The sequence below is a fragment of the Odontesthes bonariensis genome, chromosome 5 (genome assembly GCF_027942865.1).
Source record: "Odontesthes bonariensis isolate fOdoBon6 chromosome 5, fOdoBon6.hap1, whole genome shotgun sequence".
Lineage (NCBI taxonomy): Eukaryota > Metazoa > Chordata > Actinopteri > Atheriniformes > Atherinopsidae > Odontesthes > Odontesthes bonariensis.
In genome coordinates this window covers 31,017,725-31,040,691 of record NC_134510.1, presented here as the reverse complement: position 1 = coordinate 31,040,691, position 22,967 = coordinate 31,017,725, and the positions used below count along the sequence as shown (strand labels likewise).

The 22,967-nt window shown below is 38.2% G+C and overlaps 2 protein-coding genes across 2 annotated transcripts; both read right to left on the bottom strand.

The window, feature by feature from the left end:
• Positions 1 to 488: 488 nt before the first annotated feature.
• On the bottom strand, positions 489 to 5,612 carry ethe1 (ETHE1 persulfide dioxygenase). Its single transcript, XM_075466063.1, has 7 exons — positions 5,122 to 5,612; positions 4,173 to 4,317; positions 3,342 to 3,490; positions 2,993 to 3,122; positions 2,065 to 2,154; positions 1,570 to 1,686; positions 489 to 1,426 (listed from the first exon to the last, which is right to left on the bottom strand). The coding sequence occupies exons 1-7, from the start codon at positions 5,329 to 5,331 to the stop codon at positions 1,380 to 1,382; spliced, it is 888 nt and encodes a 295-aa protein (XP_075322178.1). The 5' UTR covers positions 5,332 to 5,612; the 3' UTR covers positions 489 to 1,379.
• Positions 5,613 to 6,751: 1,139 nt separating this feature from the next.
• Positions 6,752 to 19,088, bottom strand: LOC142380310 (uncharacterized). Its single transcript, XM_075466062.1, has 10 exons — positions 18,713 to 19,088; positions 17,978 to 18,553; positions 11,182 to 11,274; positions 10,324 to 10,458; positions 9,860 to 10,025; positions 9,035 to 9,213; positions 8,644 to 8,739; positions 7,610 to 7,752; positions 7,307 to 7,462; positions 6,752 to 6,825 (listed from the first exon to the last, which is right to left on the bottom strand). Exons 2-10 carry the CDS (start codon positions 18,537 to 18,539, stop codon positions 6,778 to 6,780), a joined length of 1,578 nt encoding a protein of 525 aa, XP_075322177.1. The 5' UTR covers positions 18,540 to 18,553; positions 18,713 to 19,088; the 3' UTR covers positions 6,752 to 6,777.
• Between the last annotated feature and the right edge of the window lie 3,879 nt (positions 19,089 to 22,967).

The following is a 22,967-nucleotide window of genomic DNA, read 5'->3' as shown; positions in this document are numbered from 1 at the left end:
CGCATCCCAACAGCAAAATGGGATCAAGAAAATGGACCATTCTACACGGAAAAGAACATAGCTTCAATTTGAGGTGAAAACGGACACACCTCCAGCTTTGAAGAAAAACAATACAGGTGCCTGCCAGCAAGTATATTAGGTGGGACAGAAGGGCTGTCAAATAATGTTGTTCGTTTACAATGAGAGAAAACAGAGACAGCTGGAGGATGGTTTGTGTGCGTGTGTGGGCTAAAGGTATCAACTTGCATGAGAACAGGAAACACCCACCTACAGAGAGTGTCTTCTCAAAGCCATACTTTCATTTGTTCTTCCACTGGTATGTTTTGAATTAAAAGCACTCACAGGTTTTATTTTAAGTAAAATATAGGACATGTTGTAGCAAAATGACTTCCTATAGCAACAGAAGCCATGATACTTCTATTTTCATGTGCTGATTGGTGTCACCAGCGGAGTCTTCCTTTCAAATTACAGCACAATTAAGAAGCATGTTTTTACTTGAAAACACTTTTATTTTGATAGTAGCCCCCAAAACAGCTTACAATCACATATTCAGGTTACTCTGGCTGAGTCAGAAGACTCCACTCCCAAAAAAAACCTGTTTTACTGGCCGATAAGCTGTTAAAAACAAGATGACAGCAGCACATTCAGGGCATTTAGAGATCTAGAAGCAGGTTTGTTATTCAACTTGGGCCCTTTTCATTTCTAACATGAATTGAACAAGTTCCAATAATACCAATATTCCAATAAAGATGCATCAGCATGACATGTTTTCAGATACTGCGATAGAAACGTGTAAATATTGATTTTGGATGCAAAGTGTGTAGATATACTTTCCTGCTATGCAAAATGTCTGTGGCTGGTAGCACTGTGGGTGGTGATTGTGTGTGTTCTTGGCTCGGGGGAGGCCGGAATCAGTGAAAAGGCCATGTGGAAGTAGTCAGCTGTCCCGGTAAAGCACTCATGAATACTAAACCAAACCTTAAATACAACATTCCTATTTTCGTTTCCCCTCACATACATTTTCTCCTAAATTTTACAGTTCATAATAACACAATCAAAGTAAAGAATAATCATTTGTATATTTCCATCACAAATATATATATATTTGTAGCGGTTTTCCTTATATACAATTATTACTCATTTTTTTATAAAATAACATTTTTCCATTTGTACCTTAATTACAACCACAATGATCTCAGTAGCTGCACAACAAATAATATAAAAAAAAACAGCTATTCAAATATTCATTTTTACACTTACAAAGCACTATGAAGCACTTTATGGGAAGCAGCTTTGGTTAATCTTGCTAAAACAGACATATTTATATAATTTACCATCATATCATTGATTTTAATAGAATCCTCACTTTCACACTACAATCAAACTCCATGTAGCCCACAAACCAGATTAGCAGGAACTGCAATATCTGCAAAGTAGATAAAATCTGTTTTCAGAACACATGGTTTGTAAATCTGTGAAGTGTCTCAATAATGACATTTTATCGGCATTGGCAATTAATATCATATATATGGGCGGTAGCTGGACAGGTAAAAATAAATGTTCTGATACCAATTTTCGCTGGCTTGGGGAGGTTCAGGTTTTTCATGATCTCCACGAACTCCTCCTTGCTCTTTGTCAAGCGACGGTTAAACTTGCGCTCCTCACCAACCGTCGACACTGTCTGACCTGATAAACACAAACACACATAGGCCAGGGTGACATCTAGACTTTGTGGGATGGATTTTTCCAAGAACTTAACTGATCAAATAAAACATATACTGAGAAAACACATGGTGTTGACACACAAGTGATACAGAGCAAAAAAACTCAATATGTTAGAAAGCAAATAGGTATTTTTTAGTAAAGGACTTAAATAAAATCTGACTATTTGTTTGTTCATTTGTTTGTATCTATACAACACTAAATATCTGTATAATATATATAGCGGCTGTAAATTTTACAATGCTAATAATGAAGCTTAAATATGTTTCAACAGTTGTCACATCCGTGACTATGGGATAAGACATAATCTTTGTAATTTAGGTGTGTGGATTTTCACCCAACCTAAGTAGTCATGTGCTGGGTAGACGAGGCACTCGTCAGGCAGTGTGAAGATCTTCTGATGGACTGACTCGTACAGCCTTGTAGCACAACCTGAAGAAGAGTGAAAGTGTAGAAAATTATTGCAAAAGAAAATGTTACAGCAATGTCAAAATGAATACATTCAAATACTTGTAAAAAATGTTCACTAATATATCATTGTAAGGGTGAAAAGAAATAAGTTTTGCAGAAAGTCTGTAGCCTGGCTGACGCGTCCACATCTCGATGAGATGGTGGTCTGGGAACTAGGTGTGCATTTTCTCGTATTTGAGGCGTGGTTTACGAATGCCTAGAGCCGTTTATTGGGCGCTACGAATGTCTATCAAATGGCGTCTGGTTCTTCCCATGCTGCTTTGCGCGCCATTCATAGCCATTTGTATCACTTATACCAGATGACGTATGTAGAGCCACAGAAATTCGACGAGGAAGAAGAAGACGCTTTACTGTGTATGAGAAGACGATGGCGTTTAACGATTATTGTCGTTTGTGCAAAGTTAATATGAGGATAGAAGGCATATAACGTTGCGGTAACGTTGTGTCCGCTGCCATGTTGGATTAACACTCTACAAGCTTCGGTGTCGCGCATAGACGTCGTCATCGTCTTGCTGCCCCCCCCCCCGTTCTGTGATTGGTTCCCTAACTCAGGCAAAAATAAGGGCGGTGGTTTCCAGGCTGCCTTTGCAGTGTGAATGAAATCGCGCGCAAAGCAGCATGGGAATTCCCAGGCTAGAAAGTCTGTGTAGCAGACACCTCATTGAGGTCTTTTTTTTTTAAACAACAGCGACCCCTTGTGTTCACCCAGCAGCATTACATAAATAAAGGCTTTAACTTTCTCACTTCTAAGAAAATCAATTACCAGAAAATCAAGGACAAAGGAGAAATATTTGCCTACCCTGCTGGAAGTCTGTTCTGCCACAGCCTCTAATGAGCAGAGTGTCCCCAGTGAAAGCCATCCTCTGATCCCCTGACACCAATGTTGAACACCCATCGGTGTGTCCTGGCGTTTCTCTCACTACCAAAGACTACGGAACATAAAACACAACTGTCACTCCAAGAAATGATAAACTTTTTTTTAATCATCCAACTTCACCTCAAATATTTTAGATTAGTAACAAAATAAAAAAATGCATACAATTCAACTCAATTTTCTGATGAAGATCCAAAAATTTTACACAAATAAATACATCTATACATAAAGAAAGTTAGTTTCTCCACAAGAATGAAAAAGGTTGTATTCTTACATGTCTTCCAAAGGAGATCTTATCCCCCTCTGACAAGAGGACATCTGCAGAGGCCCCACTGAATTTGGAGATGGCGCTCTTCAATCCAGGCAGTCTTTTCTTCATCAGCCCAGTGCTTGTTATGTGGTCCGCATGGCAGTGGGTGTTTACTGTCAGAAAAAGAAAATACAGCACGAATCAGTATAGAGAGGTAAGTTATTCTGTTCGCTTATGTATGGGTTTAAGGGGAAATCACATCGTACCAACACGATTATACTGTTTTATTGTGAAACTCAAGCTTTTCTACTTGAGGATATTTGCTTTAGATGTATGACTTTTTCCATCTTCTTATGGGCTATTGTGGTACCAAAATTACTGCAGTCAACACCAGTTTAAATATTTCTTCATGTACTTGTTTGTGCTTAGAATGAGCAAGAAAATATATTTTCATTTCAGGAAAAAAAGTGCATTTTTGTTTTAATATTTATTTTTAGTCATAACCCACAGCCCTCATTTATCTGGCATCTTCATAACATTCCCCATGTCTGCACAGTACAATCATTTCTCATGTAGATAAACGGTCTTGAAACAAAGTCAGCTTCATTGTGGCAAACATAATATACATGAGATTTTATTCCAGGACAATAAACTTGCTTTGACAAGATCTGGCAAGTTTTCCAAACAGCAATTGTTGCACTGTGTGGGGCTGAATTTCTATAAAGTGAAACTACCATTAATATAGTGATGTGAATGTATTCAGAGTGATGAGACGGATGACACAGACTTCTTAACTTTGTTTGAACTTATGGACAAAAACCGCATCTCTTAGGCACACCACATAAACATAGGTACCTGCCATAGTTAGATTGAGTCCCAGTTCCTTGATGAGCTTCAGGTCCCTGTCGAGGGTCTCCAGCACAGGGTCGATGATGACCGCCTCCTTGGTGTCTGTGTCTGCCAGCAGGTAGGTGTAGGTGGAGCTCTCCTTCTCGAACAGCTAAACAGGGTATACAAGTGAGTGAGGAGTGACTCTGCAATAAATACTAAACATTAACAACAGGTAGAAGGGTCACGTACTTCATGTTGTCCTTAGATAGCCCATGTTTGCTTATATGTGTGTAACAGAAAGAAACAAAGACAGATTAGGCTGTAGCGCTACCAGTTAAGAGAGCAGAGTGTGTGTTTTTCAGCTTAAGATTTGAATATTAGCATTAATTCAGTGTTTACCACCTACCTAAAGAGAAATCTTGCTGAAAACACTATTTAAAAAACTATGCAGACTTGTAATGTAGCTTTTGAAAGCATCACACAGGCCCCACGGCCAATATGTTTACTTACGATATTCATGTAGATGTGTAAACTGTCCGTGAAAAGAAACAATTAAAATTTCCTGAAAATGTATGTGGATATAGATAAAATAACTGTTTTCAACTGCTGCACCGCCCTTTCACACAGTACAAAACATATATGCTATTTTGTCCACCGCAATGTCAGCATGATGGAGAAATAACATTACAATAGTCTCAGTCATCGAGCTTCCAAAGCTTCTACAAAAACCCCAAAGAGACTGAGTAAAGTGGTGAATGTGGTTAGTTTGAATGTTCACCAAACCCTACAGAGTAACCTGAAAACGGAATTAATTAAAAAAAAAAAAATACATTGTACTGTTAGCTAGCGGCTAATTCCGCCACTTCCTGCAAACGTAACTTATTGTAAACAAAAGAGACACAGCATTTCTAAACAGTTGCTTTAACATCGTGACAATTTAAGGAATAAAGCGGCAAAAATTACGTGGACCTACCTGTCTGAAGACAAGTCCTGGGGTCATTGCCATCTTGGTGCAGTACGTCCTGCTGTTAACTCGCAGCGGGTCAACGTGAAAATCTACGCCGGGGCGGAAGCGTCTGCTCTGGGCTGCTGCGTAACTCAAGCCCTCTGTTTTTGAACAGAGGCGAAGCGTTCGAGCCACAAGCCGCTGGACTGGTTTCACCCTGCTTATTACCGAGCACATCCTGGCGAGAAATATCTCGCTGATCTATAGCTGCTGAAACGACGCCTCGTAGGCTGCGTGTCGTAACGGTATGCACTGGTCGTTATAAGTTAACTCGGCGCTGACTTTCGTTTGGAAGCTCAGCTGCCACCCTCTGTGAATTATATTGCCCAAGTCACTTTTACTGTGGTTATAACTATTCCTATGACCCGTGTTTTGGGTAATAAAGCCAAGTACTCCTGACTGACTCGGCTATCCTCCTTACTGAATCCCAGAAGAGGAATTGTCTGCGGTCGCGCGCATCCTCCCGCGCGCGCTCACGAGGCACACAGACACAAACTGTTGCCTAGTTTGTGACTGTTGATCACGTACACATTCATACCACCCAAACTTAACATTATTCTGTTGTGTAAATGTGTTATTACTGAGCATAAATACACGGAAAATAAGACATTTTTGTTTATAAATAACAAGAAAGATTCTGAGTGATGTCTTTTCTGACTTTCCTATGACTTTTACATTTTGATCACTCTTCTCCAAAATACTCTTGCTCATGAACATGAAGCCTTTTTTTTTCTGAATGATCAAGTTTAAACAAAAAAGTTAGGAAACTTGTTTGAATTACCATTAAGAAAACCAAGAACTTTAATGATACGGATATTGTTAAGATAAAACAGAGTTTGAGCTTTGTGTTTTTATATCATTGTGACTTATTTCACATTTCATGGTAGTTTAGTTATTCTATCTCATCTAAACGTTTTTAATCAAAATTCCATTTCTTGCATTTTTGTCAAGCTGTGTCAGCCTTGTCATTGATTTAAGTTGATTAAAACTTAAATCAATGACGTTTAACAAAACGTCACGACCTATCACATAACCTGAATAGCAATCAAAGCAATAATCCTACTGAAAGCCTTTTTGCATTATAATGTGTAAAATAATTTCATAGCCATTAAGAACGAAACTAAACTACTCTTTTATTTGCTCTACCTTTAGACTTTATCATGTAGTTGTCTTTAGACTCGCTAAATTTGATGCATGAGTGCTTTCAGTAAACCGGTTAAAGTTTGTGACTCACCATAAAACAACATGGACACCATGCATCATTTTAGGCTTTGAGCTGAAATTTCTTATCAAATCATGTTATCAGGACACACTACATGCAAGGGTGTGGCCTTTATCATTGATTTAGTGTTTTTTTTTAACTTCTTTCTCTTGTTATTTTATTAGACAAGAAATGGATATTATAAAGTGGAAATTGTTATCAATCATAACGCATACTTTTATGGTTTTTGCTCCCTCTGTTGCATGGTATACTGACTGACAAATCCACTATAAAGTAATATAATCAGATATATCAGCCTAATCTAATTTTGCTCTTTGATAACAACAACATTGACAAGACAGATATGTATCAATATTTATTTTTATCGTTATCTGAGGGTGGAGTCAGCTGCATGTGAGGTGTCACTCAGCCACAACTGCCGCGGTCTCCTCCATTTCCCCTGGTTTACCCTGTGACAAAAATTGAAAACGGGCAACCTGATGTTAACACGGAAAATAGTTTCTCACATTTGCACAAACTGAATTGATCACATCTAAAAGTATGATGCAAATATGACAATGAAAAGTCCAGTGTGGTTTAAAGAGTAAGCTCTGGGTCTGCACATGGTACTAAACGCTCTCATCAAACACATCTCACAGAGTGAATGCACTTACTGCACTGTATTGATTTGCATCCCCATTACATTTTAACTGAGGCATTCTATTCCTTAGAAAGTATTTTCTTGTACATCTTTAAGAATAATGAAGTGATCCATTAAGGAAATTCCCTGATGAATTCCTTTATTGAAACAAATAGACACAAATAGGCACAAAAATAACTGCTGAAATAACTAAACCACATGTTTTAATAAAACTCAACTGTAATCAAGAGGGAAAAAGACTAATGGGTATAGCAAATTAAATGGCTAATACTAAGTGGCTTTAACTATACCTCTGTGTGTCCTTCAACCCATTTGAGCAGGTGAGTTATTCTGCTGTAGACGCCTGGCTTATTGGGCCGTGCACAGCCCTCGCCCCAGCTCACTAACCCTGCCAACCTCCAGTCCCCGTTAGGTGTCTCACACATCAGTGGTCCACCACTGTCTCCCTTCAAATATAACCAAGCATTATAGAACAAAATGGGTAAATACTTCATAGCCAGTACCACAAGTCTGACCCGAAGAATGAGTGTAAAGTTGAACAGTATTCTTCCTTGTTGGGTTTACGGGAGACATTTATGTCACTGGATGTATACCTGGCACGAGTCCACCCCCCCAGATATGCTGCCGGCACAGATCATCCGAGGAGTTATGAAGCCGCCATAGACACTCATGCTGGAGCAGATAGATTGAGCTATTACCTTCACCTGAGCCTGTCTTAACTCATTTGATACAAAGCCTGTGCAAAAAAAAGAGAAAGAAAATTAACAAAGGAACATTAAGAAGCAACTCTTCTATATGCAAAATAAAATTCATTTTAGTTCATTTTAAATAACACACAGTTCTCTTAATGTCATGGTTTTCATTGGTTTTAGAGTATTGGTTTTCTGTTTATGGGTTTCTTAGTCTTTGCTTTGGTTTAGTTATTTCTTAGTGGCTTGACTTAGTTTCTGTGTTCTTAGTTGGTATTTTGTTGCAGCTTAGTTCCTTGTGTTCTGTTTTACTTTGCAGTCCTCAGTGTTAAATTCTTGTCTTTTCCCCCAGATGTCCTCAGTTGCCTCAGTCTTTTCCCCTGGTCTCACCTGTTGTCACTCTACTCATCAACCCTCCCAGCATTTATAGCTCTCCGGTCACCTCAGTCTGTTGCCAGATAACTGTTGCTGATATAGTCAGTGATATCTTTATTGGTCAGTAAGTTACTCAGTTTGTACCTTTAGCTCTGTTTGAGGTTTATTCCTGCCTTGGCAGTGCCTTTGTTTTCTTTTTAATAAAGCCTCTGAGACTACCTGCCTGTCTTCACCTGCAATAGTCCAGCATTTGGGTCCTCCAACTCCTGCTCTACCATGAATCCTGACACAGTTTTTACAAAGATGAAGTCAGGTTTTCATGCTATCCTGTTTCTATACCCAAATGCCTCATGCACTGAGGATACTGTATAATGTTTGGACATTTCTGCCAGTGTTTCCTTTTCCTGTTCATGTTTCAATCCTGGAGGACTATTGCTTATAATTTTCAGAGTAGAATCATATTTGATCTCCTGATAGGTAATATTACAACCTGTTGTGGTTATCTTTTTTTTTTAATCTTGAAAGGATTTCATTTGGTGAGATCAGTGATGTGTATAGTGCACCTCCTTCACGAGTGAATCCCCAGCCTGTGATCCAACAGGCCGCTCCAGGAGGAAAGGATTCAGTTGGTCTGGGTAAACAAACCGGACGCACTCCATCTATAAAGAGAGCACGGCAATCAAACTGAAATCTAAACTTGCACGTACAAACAACGCAGTAAAGCGATAAAGATTAACCCAGTGGGTGAGGGATTTGAAAGCTCACACTGTCACCTTTTTTCTCTGTTATTAAAGTATGTTTAGGACTAATTTGTGTGATTGTTTTGTGTCTTGAAGAACCTTTTACTGTCTCCTTATAATGACCACAAATGGTGCTATTTGTTCAGTTAAAAATAAAATGTACATGATGTGTTGTTCTGAACTCTGTCAACAGATAGAGCCAACTCTTTCATACCGGTCATGTCCATGTCAGCGATGGTGCGCAGCAGCCCCACATCATAGTCATTGTTGTTGTTGTTGAACAGCGGGTGGTAGAGGATCTGCAGGGCTCTGTAACGTTTCCCCGGGGAGTTGAGTGCAATGCTCGTTGTGCCCACCACCACCAGCCAGTCAGCCACTTCCAGCATTTTGTTCCTGCGGGAAAGTGATATAAGATGGTGGTTTTAGTTCAGTTCTGGCAGTAGGGTGGACTTACTAATCAAACTATATCAAACTATATTTTATTTTAAGTCCCCTGCTACAGTGCTTTTTCCTGCGCTGAAGACTTCTGGTTTTAATGTCTGTAATCCAGTAGCACATGAGAATTGCAGTTAGGCACTAATAAACAAAAATTATCTCTAATATAATGCATGATACTAGTCTTTAAATATGTCTCTTAAACTAGTATTGTTTTACTGAATGTAATTCAGTATTATTACAATTTGAAAATTTCCCGCTCAGACTCATTTGATACTGTTCTCATTTTCTGATTAACAATAATTTAGATTTATTTCAGCTGTACAAACATTTTAACAAGTAGCTTTTCACTTGAGGCTGAGCCCAAAATGTCTGCAGCAAGTGTTTGGAATCCTAATTAAACATTCAGCGGGCTCAGAGAGCCCCTGAAGACAGAGAGCCATCTGTCATGCTCAAACACCATTGCTTCATCTTGTTTTGAACATAAAATCACAATCATATACGGAAACACTGATAAGAGATGGCTGACTGAACTACATCTTTTTCTCCGCCTGACCCGTTAACCCCTTATCTTTTACTGTCATCCCATATTTCCACCTCTTACTCAACAAAGCAGTGCCCTGCTGTGATAACCCAGTGAGGAGAGATGATTGCACCACCGCAGACATGATTCCCCCTCCAGTGCATGCTGACTTGCCAGCCCCATTTGTTCTCTTCTGCTAAGGTCCCTCCAACAATACGGCGGCCATCACTGACCAGAACTGGGCAATCTGGATTTGAGATAACAATTTAGAAAGGAAGCATGCAAGAACCACAGACAGAAAATACAGACTCACATAAACAAGCCTGTCCACAAAGTTATGGAACTCATTACACTTAGTTATGATGAATGATTCTGGTAATATTCTTCAGTGACAAAGCTTTGAAACTTAGAGCTATAACTTTAAGACACCCGATGGAAATGTAATTACCGGTACACTATGACAGATAAGCAGAGACTTGGAATGAATATTAAAATTCCCAAAGCTCTGCACCCATTAATCATTTAGTGAGTTTCACATTCATTACCTGCAGTGATGTTTCCGGTCTGATTCACTGGATTCTTAGACAGAAAAGGCCACTGACTTGGTTTACTGCAGCTCCCTTCCACATCACAGAGAGGGGCTGATTCACCTAACTCAGAGGGGAATACCAGGAACTTAACTAAATTGAAGAGACAAGAAAAACGATGATGCTCTAAGTTACCTTAAGCAGATCAAGAATATCAAAACAAAATCCATTAATATATTTTTTATGTGCAAAATCATCACAGCTTGTTTAACTGGATTCTTGGCAAATAACTTTGACTGAATAACATGAACAGCAGAATGCAAAATTTTCCACTTCTTTGCTCTCTTGTATCAGTTTTCTAAAAGAAGATGATCAGTCAAATTTCAAGAAAAAGCTACATGTGTGTCTTTTCATATAATTTGAATTCCATCCTGCTAACACAGACCCAACCATTAAATATGCATGCTGCCCAATGAGCAACAGACATGACTATGGTTAAATTATATGATTGGGTTTGATTTCAATTTATCATTCTAAGGCAGTTTTCTCTAATACATACCCTCTAATGTGCAGCTATTCCATCTATATACTAATTAGTGTGTATTAGTGTATGTAGTTTGAAAAACACCTCTTGAAAGGTGGGAGAGTTGTACAGTGTGATAAAAAGACACACTTTCTTTTTTTCTAATGTGAGTGATAACCATATGGAGAAGTCAGTTAAACAATTAATCTTATCTGCAGAATTCATGTTACACATGGTTCGATGGAACTTAGTGCGAACATGCTGTTGTTATTGCTATGTTATGCTGTTGCTAATGTTATTGCTGCAAAAGAATGACTACTTCAACAGTAGATAGAGCAGGTGATGTCACATACCCAAAAGAGCAGAGGTGATGACCAGTTTGATAATGACTGGGATTCCCACTATTGCTAGCAGCTCACGGGATGTACAAGCTTGACTGTTTGCACCTACAGACAAACAAACAGATCATTTAACAGTGCATTAAGACTTAAGTATCAAGATAACCTGACTCCAGGTTCAGGATTAGGATGTGCCACCTCTATCTGTCCTTTCTGTTCTATCCATAACAGACAAAAAAGGGTCTATCTATCCATCCATCCATCAAAAACTTAAAGAAACAAACTAAAATGACATTTCTTGGAGCTCCTGCAAAGAATGTGTAGGTTTGTGAAACACACATTTCAACTTGGACATCACAGGACAAAACTGGTGTTTTTATTCGCTGATGTTAGAATATGATTGTTTAAAAACCAGCCTTTCAAAGCAACAAAGCCAGCAGAGACACGAACAGAGAGAAGTTAAGATTGCACATGGCCTCAGCACAGAAACTGGCATTTTGATACAATCAACACACAAGATGCTATTGTGTGTTCAGAAGGTACAATTTGTTCCCATGTTTTGGTTCAGTTTTGCTTTTGTTTTTGTCCTCTTGTTGTGGTTAATTTGCTCTTGCAAGAGAACTGTATTACAGAGAATAAAATCAACAAAACAGTCTTCTAATGTAACAACAGAGTCTGTGACCCATCAGATATTATGACCCAAATACTGTTGTTATTGCCGTTGCATACGTGTTTCATCATACCGTCTCTCATTCTTGGGCGGAACAGTGGAACACTGGTTAGCACTGTCGCCTGACAACTTGAAGTTTGGGAGTTCAGACCTGCCTGCTGGCTTGGGCCTTCCTTTGTGGAAGTGAATAGCCTCATGATTTCATGATCTATGTTTTTTTTTTTGTTTTTTTTCCTGTCCTTTAGTTTCGAAGTCTTTTCTATGGGTTATTTAGATCTTAGTTCTTTGATTTACTCTGTTTTTGTAAGTTGGTACTTTGTTACTGTGTTTAGGTCTTGTCATTACCCACAGTTTTCCTCAGTTTTCTCAGGCTCCCTTCCACACTCAACTGTTAATCATTCACAGCTGCTTTCCCTTTTCCTCCCTGTATTCAAGCTTATAACCTTGTCAGATCCTTGGAGTTATTTTTTTTCCCCCATTGTATTGTTGTTTTATTCATATAGTATTTTGCATCTTAAATGTAGCCTTGCTTTTTTTTTTTTTTTTTCAATAAATATTTTAATTATTAATTTGCTGAATCTAGACCGCTGTTTTCCACATTTGGGTCCTCCAAACCAATCTCCTCGGACTGTGTGATACCATCAGCCTGCATGAGTTATCACCATGTGATAACTCATGTTAGATTAGGTTAATTGTTGATTCTGAACTCGTTGTAGGTGAGCGTGTGAGCGTGTCTGGCCTCTCTGTGTTAGCCCTGTGGTGGACTGGTGAATACTCTAAGATGTATGTGACTCTTTCACACAACATCAGCTGCTCTAGCTCCCTCCGTAAGACAAAATGGAATTAAGAAGGGGGACAGAAAAATTTGCAGAGGGGGCAGGGGTTGGCATCAGATAAGCTGAAACCAAACCTAAATTATTTGGGACTGTTTTTTGACTTTTTTTCTTTAATCAGGAATTTAGAAAACAGACCGGGATTTGTCTATTGTTCAATTAAGTGTTTTTAAACTATTTAATTTTTAACATCACATTTGTTTCTGTTAGCTGTTTGTTTGACTTTGGATAACTAAACCACTTTTTCAGTTCAGTACGAGGCATTTAAAACTATTTAGCTAGAGATAAGAACAGCCATGGGACTGTTCTGCATGTGCAGCTCACATCATGCACATTATTTGACCAAAGTGATGGAATGCTTTCTCTCTTGGGGCCACAAATTAACTTAAGCATGGAAATCAACCAATGAAAAAACAGGAGGAAGAACTTTATCAAATTAGGAGATTATATTTTTTGCATCTGAATCAAAACCAGCGAACAAATTAATTGAAACTTATTAACTGAATTAACTGTATCATGTAACAGTATTTTGTCCAATTCATGTTGTAAAACGTGTTTTTTTTATTTTATTCTTCTCATTATGGCCGACACTTAGCTTCATACGTAGCAATTGAATAAAGCAGTTATAAATGTTTCATTTGAAAAAATTATCTGTGTAACTGTGTAAAATAAAAAAAGTTCAAGGTAACTTGTGTTTGTGGTCTTTACATCTCTCTACACTATTTTACACATTTATATAAAGAGGTCTGAATAACAAAACGTTTGTGTCACAAGATCCAAATGCAAAACTTCAAAACCAGCACTACACTTACACCAGCAAAACAGATGAAAGATAACATGATGGGTTAAGTGAATGCTAGAAAATTGTTTATAAGATACGCAATCCCCTTTTAAAGCACACTTACATTCATTCCCAGTACATATTGTATTCATAACGAAAATTAAAAATAAGAGAACATTTGACAAAAAAAAGTTATAAAAAGAAAAAATTCCTTGTGACTAAGTGACTAAGCATGCCAGTGTGCTCTTTAGAGTTAAGTTGATTTTGTCCAGCAGTGTTTAAGGACTGATAATCAAAAGGCCTTTGTGGACTGAATACAGGGTTGATCCTTTCTGGGAGGCAAAGCTTGAGTGGCATGAAATACATTTAGGATAAAACATTTTGAAGTCAATCTTCTGCTTGAGCGACGGGTACCTGAGGCGGATGAGTGCAAGTGTAATGTGGAACGCCTCTCCAGCTGCTGATGAAAGCCTGACAGCGGGGAGGATGACTGTCATGTTTTGAGAAGAGTAAAGGTGAGTGAGTCATGAACTCTGGGAGTTGGTTTATGCTACTTTTCTTGAAGACTCTTTTCTTTGTGTGTCATGTAGTGTTTTGATTGTTAATACTTTGGCATATGGGGTGGTCCATGGTTTAGTGGGTTGAGCAGGCGCCCCATGTACAAGAGGCTACAGTCCTCGCTGCAGCTGGCCCCGGTTCAAGTCCTGCATTGGACAGCTCTTTGCTGCATGTCGTTCCCCCTCTCTCTGCCCCCTGCTTCCTGTCTCTCTTAACTGTCCTATCCATTAAAGGCATAACAAGCCAAAAAAAATCATTTTAAAACATTAAAAAAAATACTGTGGCATATAAGTACTATGATTGCATACTACTAGATTAAAAAAGCTTTTCCTCAACTGTAAATGGAGGATAAGAAGAGTATCCTCTTCTATTTACATGAAGCTGAGATGCAATGGGCTGACAATAAATTAAAAGGATTATATTTTTTAATCTTTCCGTTTCAAATCCTGATAAACTGATTAGGGAATAACTTAAAGAGAAAACAAGGCATGGAACTGCTTAGTATGGTACATGGTACTTGAGTTTACTCAATGATTTTAGGCAAATTTTCAGTTAAATGAAACAAATGATTTAAGTTAATGCCTGATGAATAATAATTTCGTGAATTAAACAGCCTACTCGAATATGGCATTATCAATATATACAGTTTTAAATGAAAAATGAGGCACCCCTACAGAGTGATGAAATATTTTCAGCACTAACTGATTTCTGTTTATTCCATCTACTTGATGTGATGAGAAAAATTCTACCTGTCACATCCATGATCTTCAAATTATGTCATAGCCAACAGACAGAGGTCACTTTGAGGTCCAACAACAATAAAAAAGGATACATATCTGAACTATTCTACATCAAGATATTATTATTGACACTGTATGCAGCTGCCTCGAAACTGTGTTCTAAAGATATACTTACAGAAACTGTAACAAATGCTATTGCATCTATACAATCTCAGAGCTGGTGAGGCATCGCTTTGTCCAAGATAGAGGGAGGGCTGGGTTTGATTTAGAGATGCAGTTCATGGATGGTAATTATGTTATATAAAGATTGCATCAGACTGCTTTATAATAAAACAGCAAAGATGACGAATCACACACATTTATAGAAGTTAGAGAATGATGCATTGTGGAAACTATCTTATTAAGTGTGTAATAATTAGGTTAGTCCATCCATTCATCTTCCACACCTGCCCTATAGGGTTGTGGTGGGGGGGCTGCCATTGGGCATTAGGTTGCCAGTCCATCACAGGGTCAACGCAGAAACAATCAAACCAAAACCCACTCTTATGGTCAATTTAGAATCACCAGTTAGCCTAAGATGCACGTTTTTTGACTGCAGAAGGGAGTCAGTCTACCTGGAGCGAATCCATGCACACACGCAAAGAACGTGCAAACTCCACGGAGTGAAGTGACAGTAACCACCACACCACCATTAGTGCTGCCTGATAATAGTGCAATTTCTTGAAATATAGATGGAAAAAAATTACACCAGCATGGCAGAAAAAAAAATGACAAAAGCTTGGTATGTCATTGCTTCAAAAGATCAGGGGAACAGGATGTTCTGTCTGTGTAGTGAGAGACCAGGTCTTTTTGACACAAATAATTAAAGGAAAATAATATCTCAATCTTTGCTTGTTAATTTAAGATAATATTCAATTTCTAACATTTAGCCTCCAGGGAATCATCCAAGGACAACTGTCTGTCGCGGTGTAAGGCTGATGAGAGGATATCTTTAATAGAGCTGCTTTTAGTCAATACAGGCTAGGACAAGCTTGGGTGTATGAGCTAGGGTTGTATTCCACTTCTTCAATTGTGCATCCTATTTTTCTGTGGAACATGTGCAAAAGCAGAACTCATTAACACACCTCTGCTTGTCCCATTATTCAAAGGTGAGATGTCTGATTTGGCCAACTTCTTATTGGCATTCTGAAAGGAGACATATCCTGCTCCTTTTTCACAAGCTTAGGTCAAAATAACATAAGGGAGGCAATAAACAGCTCCTTTAATTTAATTAATTTACACGTTATCATGGTATGAGAGGGCATAAAGTAAACAGCCTTAAAGCTCAGATCAAACATCAAATTGATAGAAAAATACTTCAATGGTAGTTTTATTTTCCAATGCTTACATTTTAATCATCTGCAGTTTAATCACAAACAGCCTGATCCCTCTTTTTGGCACAATCTTGTTGTGAGTAATGTGTAAAACAGGCCTGAGTTGTTGAAACATGCACCACAAAAAATAATTAGAAAAGTCTGACTCCTCCAGAGTGCTTGGCAGTGACTCACATGCACTATCACGCACAAATGACCAGAGCAGCTGTCACAACACAAACAGGAATACACTGCACTCAAGTGCCAGTAGGATACTATATATTCACATAGAAACTAATTGTTTGCTGTCCGTGTTCATAATATTGCATATTTCAACTCTGATGAGAGCTCAATGTATTATTTTGCAATATTGAAAACTCACAAGCTTTGAAGGGTCAGAAGTGTTGCTCAGCTTAGCTGGAGAGATGTGCTACCAAGCATTGTACTCACATCTTCCCTGCTGAGCATACCAATAGTTTCCATCATTTAACAGCTTGTCAGTTTGCAATGCTGTGGCAAATACTAAGAATGAAAAATGTATTTGAAAATGATGTAAGGAACAGGAAATAAGGGGGAGACAAAAATAATTAAAGCAACTTGACAGAGGACAAATTTTGATGGATAGGTGGCTGGGTCAGTATCTCCACAACTGCAGCTTTTGTGGCTCCAATCTGCAGCGGCTAGGCTCACTGATGCATGTGCGGAGAGGAAGCAGGCCCATGTTGTCCAACAGAATAAAAGAGACACTGTAGCTCAATTTGCTAAACGTTTATGCTGGTTCTGATAGAATGGTTTACATTGCAAACACTGGATTATAGTTTTTATGGTTTTTACATGGTGCTGCATAACCACAGACTCGTCAAGGTGCAGATGCTGACATGTGTTCACCGCCAAAAGCACCATGAACGGGCATTGTGAACATCAAAATTAGATCAAGGAGTAATGGAAGAGGATGACTCCTTGTACGCCATTTGGAAGGCTGGGTCTATGTACTGGGAGGAAGTGGATTGACTGTGGGGAAAAGGCAAGCTAGGAGAGGCAATGTGATGCTTTCAGCGATGTCCTGCAAGGAAACTTTGGGTCCTCCTTAATATGTAGATGTTACTTTAGACATGCACCATCTGCCTAAACATTGTTGCTGACCAAGTGGACCCCTTCATAGAAATGGGGTTCCCTGATGGCAGTGGCCTTCTTCAACATAATTATGCTCTCTGTCACTAAATAAGAAAGGCTAAGGGAAGGTTTGAGCAACAGAACAACTTTGAGGAACAACTTGCTCGTTAAATTCTCAAGATTTAAATCCAATCAAGCATCTGTGGGATGTGTTGGACAAAAAACACTGATGCACAGAGACCACATTCATAACTTACAGCACTTTAAGACTACAACTGGCACCTTTGTGTCAGATACCAAAGTATACCTTCTAATATCTAGCTGAGTACATCTCAATGGGTCAGGGCTGTTTTAGTGGAAAAAAAGGGGGAAAGGGGTAGATATTCAGTAGCTGGCAGATGGTATGGTGGCACTTAGTTTCAGAAAAACAATTCTTCATTAACTGTATAAACACACTTTTCCTGTAATGGTGTGGAATAACTGACTCTACCTGCACCATGTATCAATCGATTTGACCAGCAAGAGGTTAAACTGTGATAGCAGTCATTTAGGGCCAAGGTTTCCTACGTCTCATTGGTATAACATTTGAAAACCTTTAGCCATGTATAGATTACCCTTAAAGGTTAGTGAAGATTTGACCAGAGCAGCTTAATGCTTAATGCTTTTAAGTGTCTTGGGTCTGTGTTGGTTTAAATAAAAAGAATGGCTTTAAGAAACCTTATCAAAACCCTGCATCAAAGTACCACCTTTAATTATTACCATACCTGGATCTTCATTATGGAGCTCCTTGGGTAACATTAGACCTACTGATCTCTCCTCCACTGGGTATTCATCTGATGGCTTTCTCTGCTGAAGTTCTGCAGGATTATCACTACAAGAAAGTGGTGAAGGCACAGTTGTCTGATCTTGGGTCTCTGAGGATGCAGAGTGAGAAGATACCGTTCCAGGAGGCTCTGATGTTATATCAGAAGACGATGGAAATTCTGGATACAAGTTTCCAGTAGGTGTGGGTTCACAGAAAGGTATCAGTGTGAGGACCGTTGAAGGGACCAGAGATGATATGCTTAATATTTGATGTTTGGCTGGACTCTGAAAAGATGTTGATGACCCTTGCTCAAGGGATTTGTTTGAGGTATCCACTGGCAGCTCTGCGTGAGATGAGCTTGTGCTGTTTGTTTGGGCCTGCAGATCCATACTTTTAAAGTCACAAAGAGCAGTTATGCAAGGTGGAGTATATTTACATGGATGAGTGATACTGTGTGGCCCGTGGACTGAAACCAGCTCAGTAGATGTGCTTGGCTGTGATGAGAGGAGTGACATTGACATGGAAACGACAAATCCTGCAAAGGAAATAAAAATGATGACCATGTTGAACTTAGAACAAAAAGTAGGTAAAAATTTACTTGAAAACCATCAAACATTAGCTCTGTCGTGCCCTGTTAGAACCATTTACAAATAAAACAAAAATATTATTCGTAAAATGTTATTTGTGTACTCACCTTAAAAATCAGCCATATAACTTTGCAGCTTCATTTGTATGCAAAAGAGTATTCATCCACTTGTGTCTTCTTGCACTTATTCAAGCATCCTGAAAGGAAAATAAATAGATCACTGGTGCACCATCAGTGACACGACTCTGACAGGGCTCGCTTGCTGTTGTATATGTTAAATACGAATATATCTGTTCCCTCGCTGTGAATCCATCATCTTGAGCTAGCACAGGTTTCAGCAGTTTGTCACCTCTGCCGCTCTCCTCCTCCTCTCAGTTACCACTTAATTCTTTCTTTGTATCACACTCATCAACCCCCTTGCTCCTGCTCTTTCCAGTCCACTTTTCGTAATCTTTCTCCTCTGGTCACAGCAGTGGAGGTTGCAGCAGCCAGGTCAGTAATGGATATGTGCCCTCGCTGTCACTGGGAGTCTATGAAATATGCATGGGGATTATTGTGAGCCTGGGTCAGAATTTAACAACAGAGGGTAATGTACACCACACCAAAGAGTCACTCCCACTCACAAGCTCACAGGAACATTAGGTGCAGCACAGACTCATGTAAACAGAATCAGATTTCACATAATTTAGATAAGTATCCGATAATCATGCTCCCATTATGAATTGCAACAGTCATACAAAAAGTCTTTTTGTGTTTAGTTTTCTCAAGAGTATTTTTTTTCATTCTGTCATGTGACTGCAGGTCTACTGTAGGTTGCATTTCAGAGATCATCATTGAAGAAGAGACATCGGAGCATCTCAAGTGGACAGACACAGCTGGTCAGTATCTCTCGACTACAGCATGATACACCTTAACAGATTTATTCATTAAAAATAATTGCATTCCAAAAAGAAAATTAAAATCAATCAATTAATCAATTAACAAATAATGTAGATTAAAAAACAGAAAGGCATATCTATGACATTTTCCGTCACAAAAAAAACAAATACATCTTTATAAAATGACTATTTCACCAAGCAAATTACATAAAATACTGAGCTATAGAAAAATAACTTTTTGTAGGTTTTGAAGGTACTAGTTCTATGTCCTCATAGTAGGGAAAGAGGAATGATGCGGAAGGACCCGCATATTGTTTTCGTTCAAATTTTTAAGTTAATTCCTTCTCGTCTTCAAGGTTACCCGTTCTGCTGTGAAAAAAAAAATCCCCTGTAAACTGCATACAAGTTTGTCCTGATGCAATCATGAGATTACCTTTGCCTATCTATAGAGGGCATCGTAGTTTTTAATGAATAAAAATATTGAGCTATTTTACTTATTGTACAACACTAATACTGGTCTGAATTTAGGGATTTTGGGTAGGCCAATACAGACATTTCCAGTCTTATGCAGGTTTTATTTTGTATTCGTTTATCAAAAAGAGAAGTATCATTTTCATACTTTCCAACACCTTCTTTCAAAAAGGAAAAAAAAACTGACCTCAGGATCAAACACAACGTTTTCATCATACACCCCCCCTTTTGAAACAGATGGACTGGGACTGAGAATTTTAGAGTAGTCAGTTTTCATCTTGAAGGTTGGCAAGTCAGTGTGTCCACATATCAAAGTGTCCTTGGGTGAAATACTAAACCCCACACACTGCCCTTGATATGTCTATTGGTATGTTACTGTAGGGAAACAGTACATAAAAAGCTGCATACTGTATATAGTGTGCAAATATACGTGCACAGGCATATATACAGTATATACATATGTAATAAAAAAGAAGCTGTGTGTTAATGAGTGAATGACAAACACAGGTAAAGCACTTTGTAGAGTCTAGGTAAGGCTAAAAAGGTACTGTATATGTGTTAAAACAGTTTAACATTTACATCCTGGCTGTGAGAAACTTTACAGAGGGAGTGGGGTAACCAAAGAGAAACATTAGCATAAAGAGGCAAAGGGAAAACTGCTGTAGGCACAAAATCACAACATCGGGAAATGACCATGGGCAGAATGTGAAACAACCACAGACTATTACAGAGAAAACATCTACATAAAACCGTCAAATTTGGACAAATTAGATTTTTTTTTACCCGATGGCTAAAAATTTTAGGATCAATAAAATTTTCTCAACTTTTCATTAGGGGGACATTGATTTTCACTCTTGATTTCATAGTAACTATGCCAACAGTTGATATGTTGAATAATACTTCATTCATCCCTGTTAAATATTTATTTCATTGAAAATTGATATTTAAGTGTGTAAGTAAGGAAATAGTAAACAATGTATGAGTAAAATGACAAATTGTAGCAGAAAGAGACGCACGGTTGATATCTCCAGAAATTGTCACGATTGCATTGGATTGTTTGCAGCTGTCAACAACTAAGCTGATGACATCACCTGCAGCGTAGCAGGTAACAAAGGTTAACTCTTGGCAGACAACAAAGATGGAAACTCACGTCAACGCTTAAATATCCAGGATGCAGAAATGTTCCTTCTCAGTAACATGTCATGGGTTGTGCCATCTGTTTTTAACAAGCACTGCAACTTCTCCTCCTTTACTTTGGCTGCTCTGTCTGCAGTCTGTAGAGGCGTTAGTCTGAAATATGTTCCTGCTGCCACATCTCTGTGAAAAACATAGAGCTGCAATCCCAACATCACCTCTGTGTTCTATTTGATTAATCCATACTATATACATTAAAACTGTTTTTACATCCAGTGTTTCACTTGAAAAACAAAATGCATCAACTTCATGTGGCACTTCATGACAAAAGACAAAAGGATTTAAGCTTTGAGGAACCTAATTGACTGAATATAATTAGATGGATTTCCATCAAAAAGCCAGATAGATGCACAGCCTATATGAGTCATGTTACATCATAGTCCCGTTGAGCCCTGTAAGGTTCCCGTTTCTTCCCATTTATGGATGCACATATGGATAACTTTGTGAATCAATAATCTACAGTTATTCTTACTGTCTTCTGTGTTTTATATATGTGCAATGGTCTTCTACAGAATGAGGTATTCTGCTATTTAGGGTTGTCATAATTCTAGAATTTTAAACCTAATGCAGATACACTACTAGACACTAAATACTAGAGACACTTGATGCCATTTTTTATAAAGCCAGGGAAAATTTTTTATTTTTTTTTCAATTCTTCAATGTAGTTGAAACAGGAGCTTTACTTATCTCTTGAAATTCCTCCTAAAGACTGGGTTGTTGGTGTGAGATACTTTGCCATGTTTTCTGCACTATTCAACCACATCACCACTACTTTGCTGCTTTGTTTGAATATGAGCTTCCAGGCATCCTTGGCCTTTTCAATATTGTCTGTTTTGTACTCATAATACTTCCAAACAGCATTTTTGCTTTTAGTATTTTTCACCAAAACTGGTGATGAAGGCCATACAACAGCAACTTTTTTTGCTGGCCATCACTGTTGCTCCAAATAGGTATCTATTGAATATTAATTAAATAGTATCCTAGTATCAAAAACTCCGTTGCACACGTGTCCTGCAAATCAAGTCAGTCAACATATTTACACAGTCAAAACAAATGAATAAGTAGATAGTTGTCCACGGAGAACCTTGTGCACTCTCTGTAATAATGGTACGCACATCAGCATATTTCCCCCCCAAAAAAATCAATCAAAAATATTAATGGAAATTGTTGAGTGATATCGAAAGTCATTGCAGTAAAATTTAAGTAATAGTTTAAGGAAATCAGTTGTATAGAGAAAAAGATACTTCCGATGCACTGGTGGGAAGGAATCATTTAAATATTGGACCTGCCAAAGTCTTTGGAGAAAGAATAGTTAAAACATGCACATGATCTAGGATTCTGACTATCAATAAAACAGTAAAACATCCTTGGTGAGATTTTGCACCATGCTGAAAGATGGAAAAAGTTAAATAAAATATGTTTCAACCACAATCCATTGTGTGCCTGTGGAACCCTGACTGAAAATCATCAACTCAAATGTGTGCAATCCCTGTGTAATTTTACATAGGCAGCACACAGCAGTTTATTTAAATACCTCTGACACAGTGTGCAAAATGGGATTGGAAACCCTATAAATAAAAGGCTTGCAACTTGCTTCTGTTTGGTTACTGCTCTCGCTGAACTGTCATTATATTTGGCAGATGTTTCTTTCGTATATTCTACCTTACTATATGTACATAAATTAAGAAAAAAAACATAAGGGATACTGTGGATCCTGGGTTAAACAATGTCCCTTTGGGACTATTTAGTAACAAAATAAGCAATAAAAGAAGAAATTTATTTTTTAAATTCTTTGTACAATCCATGCTCTAAACACACCA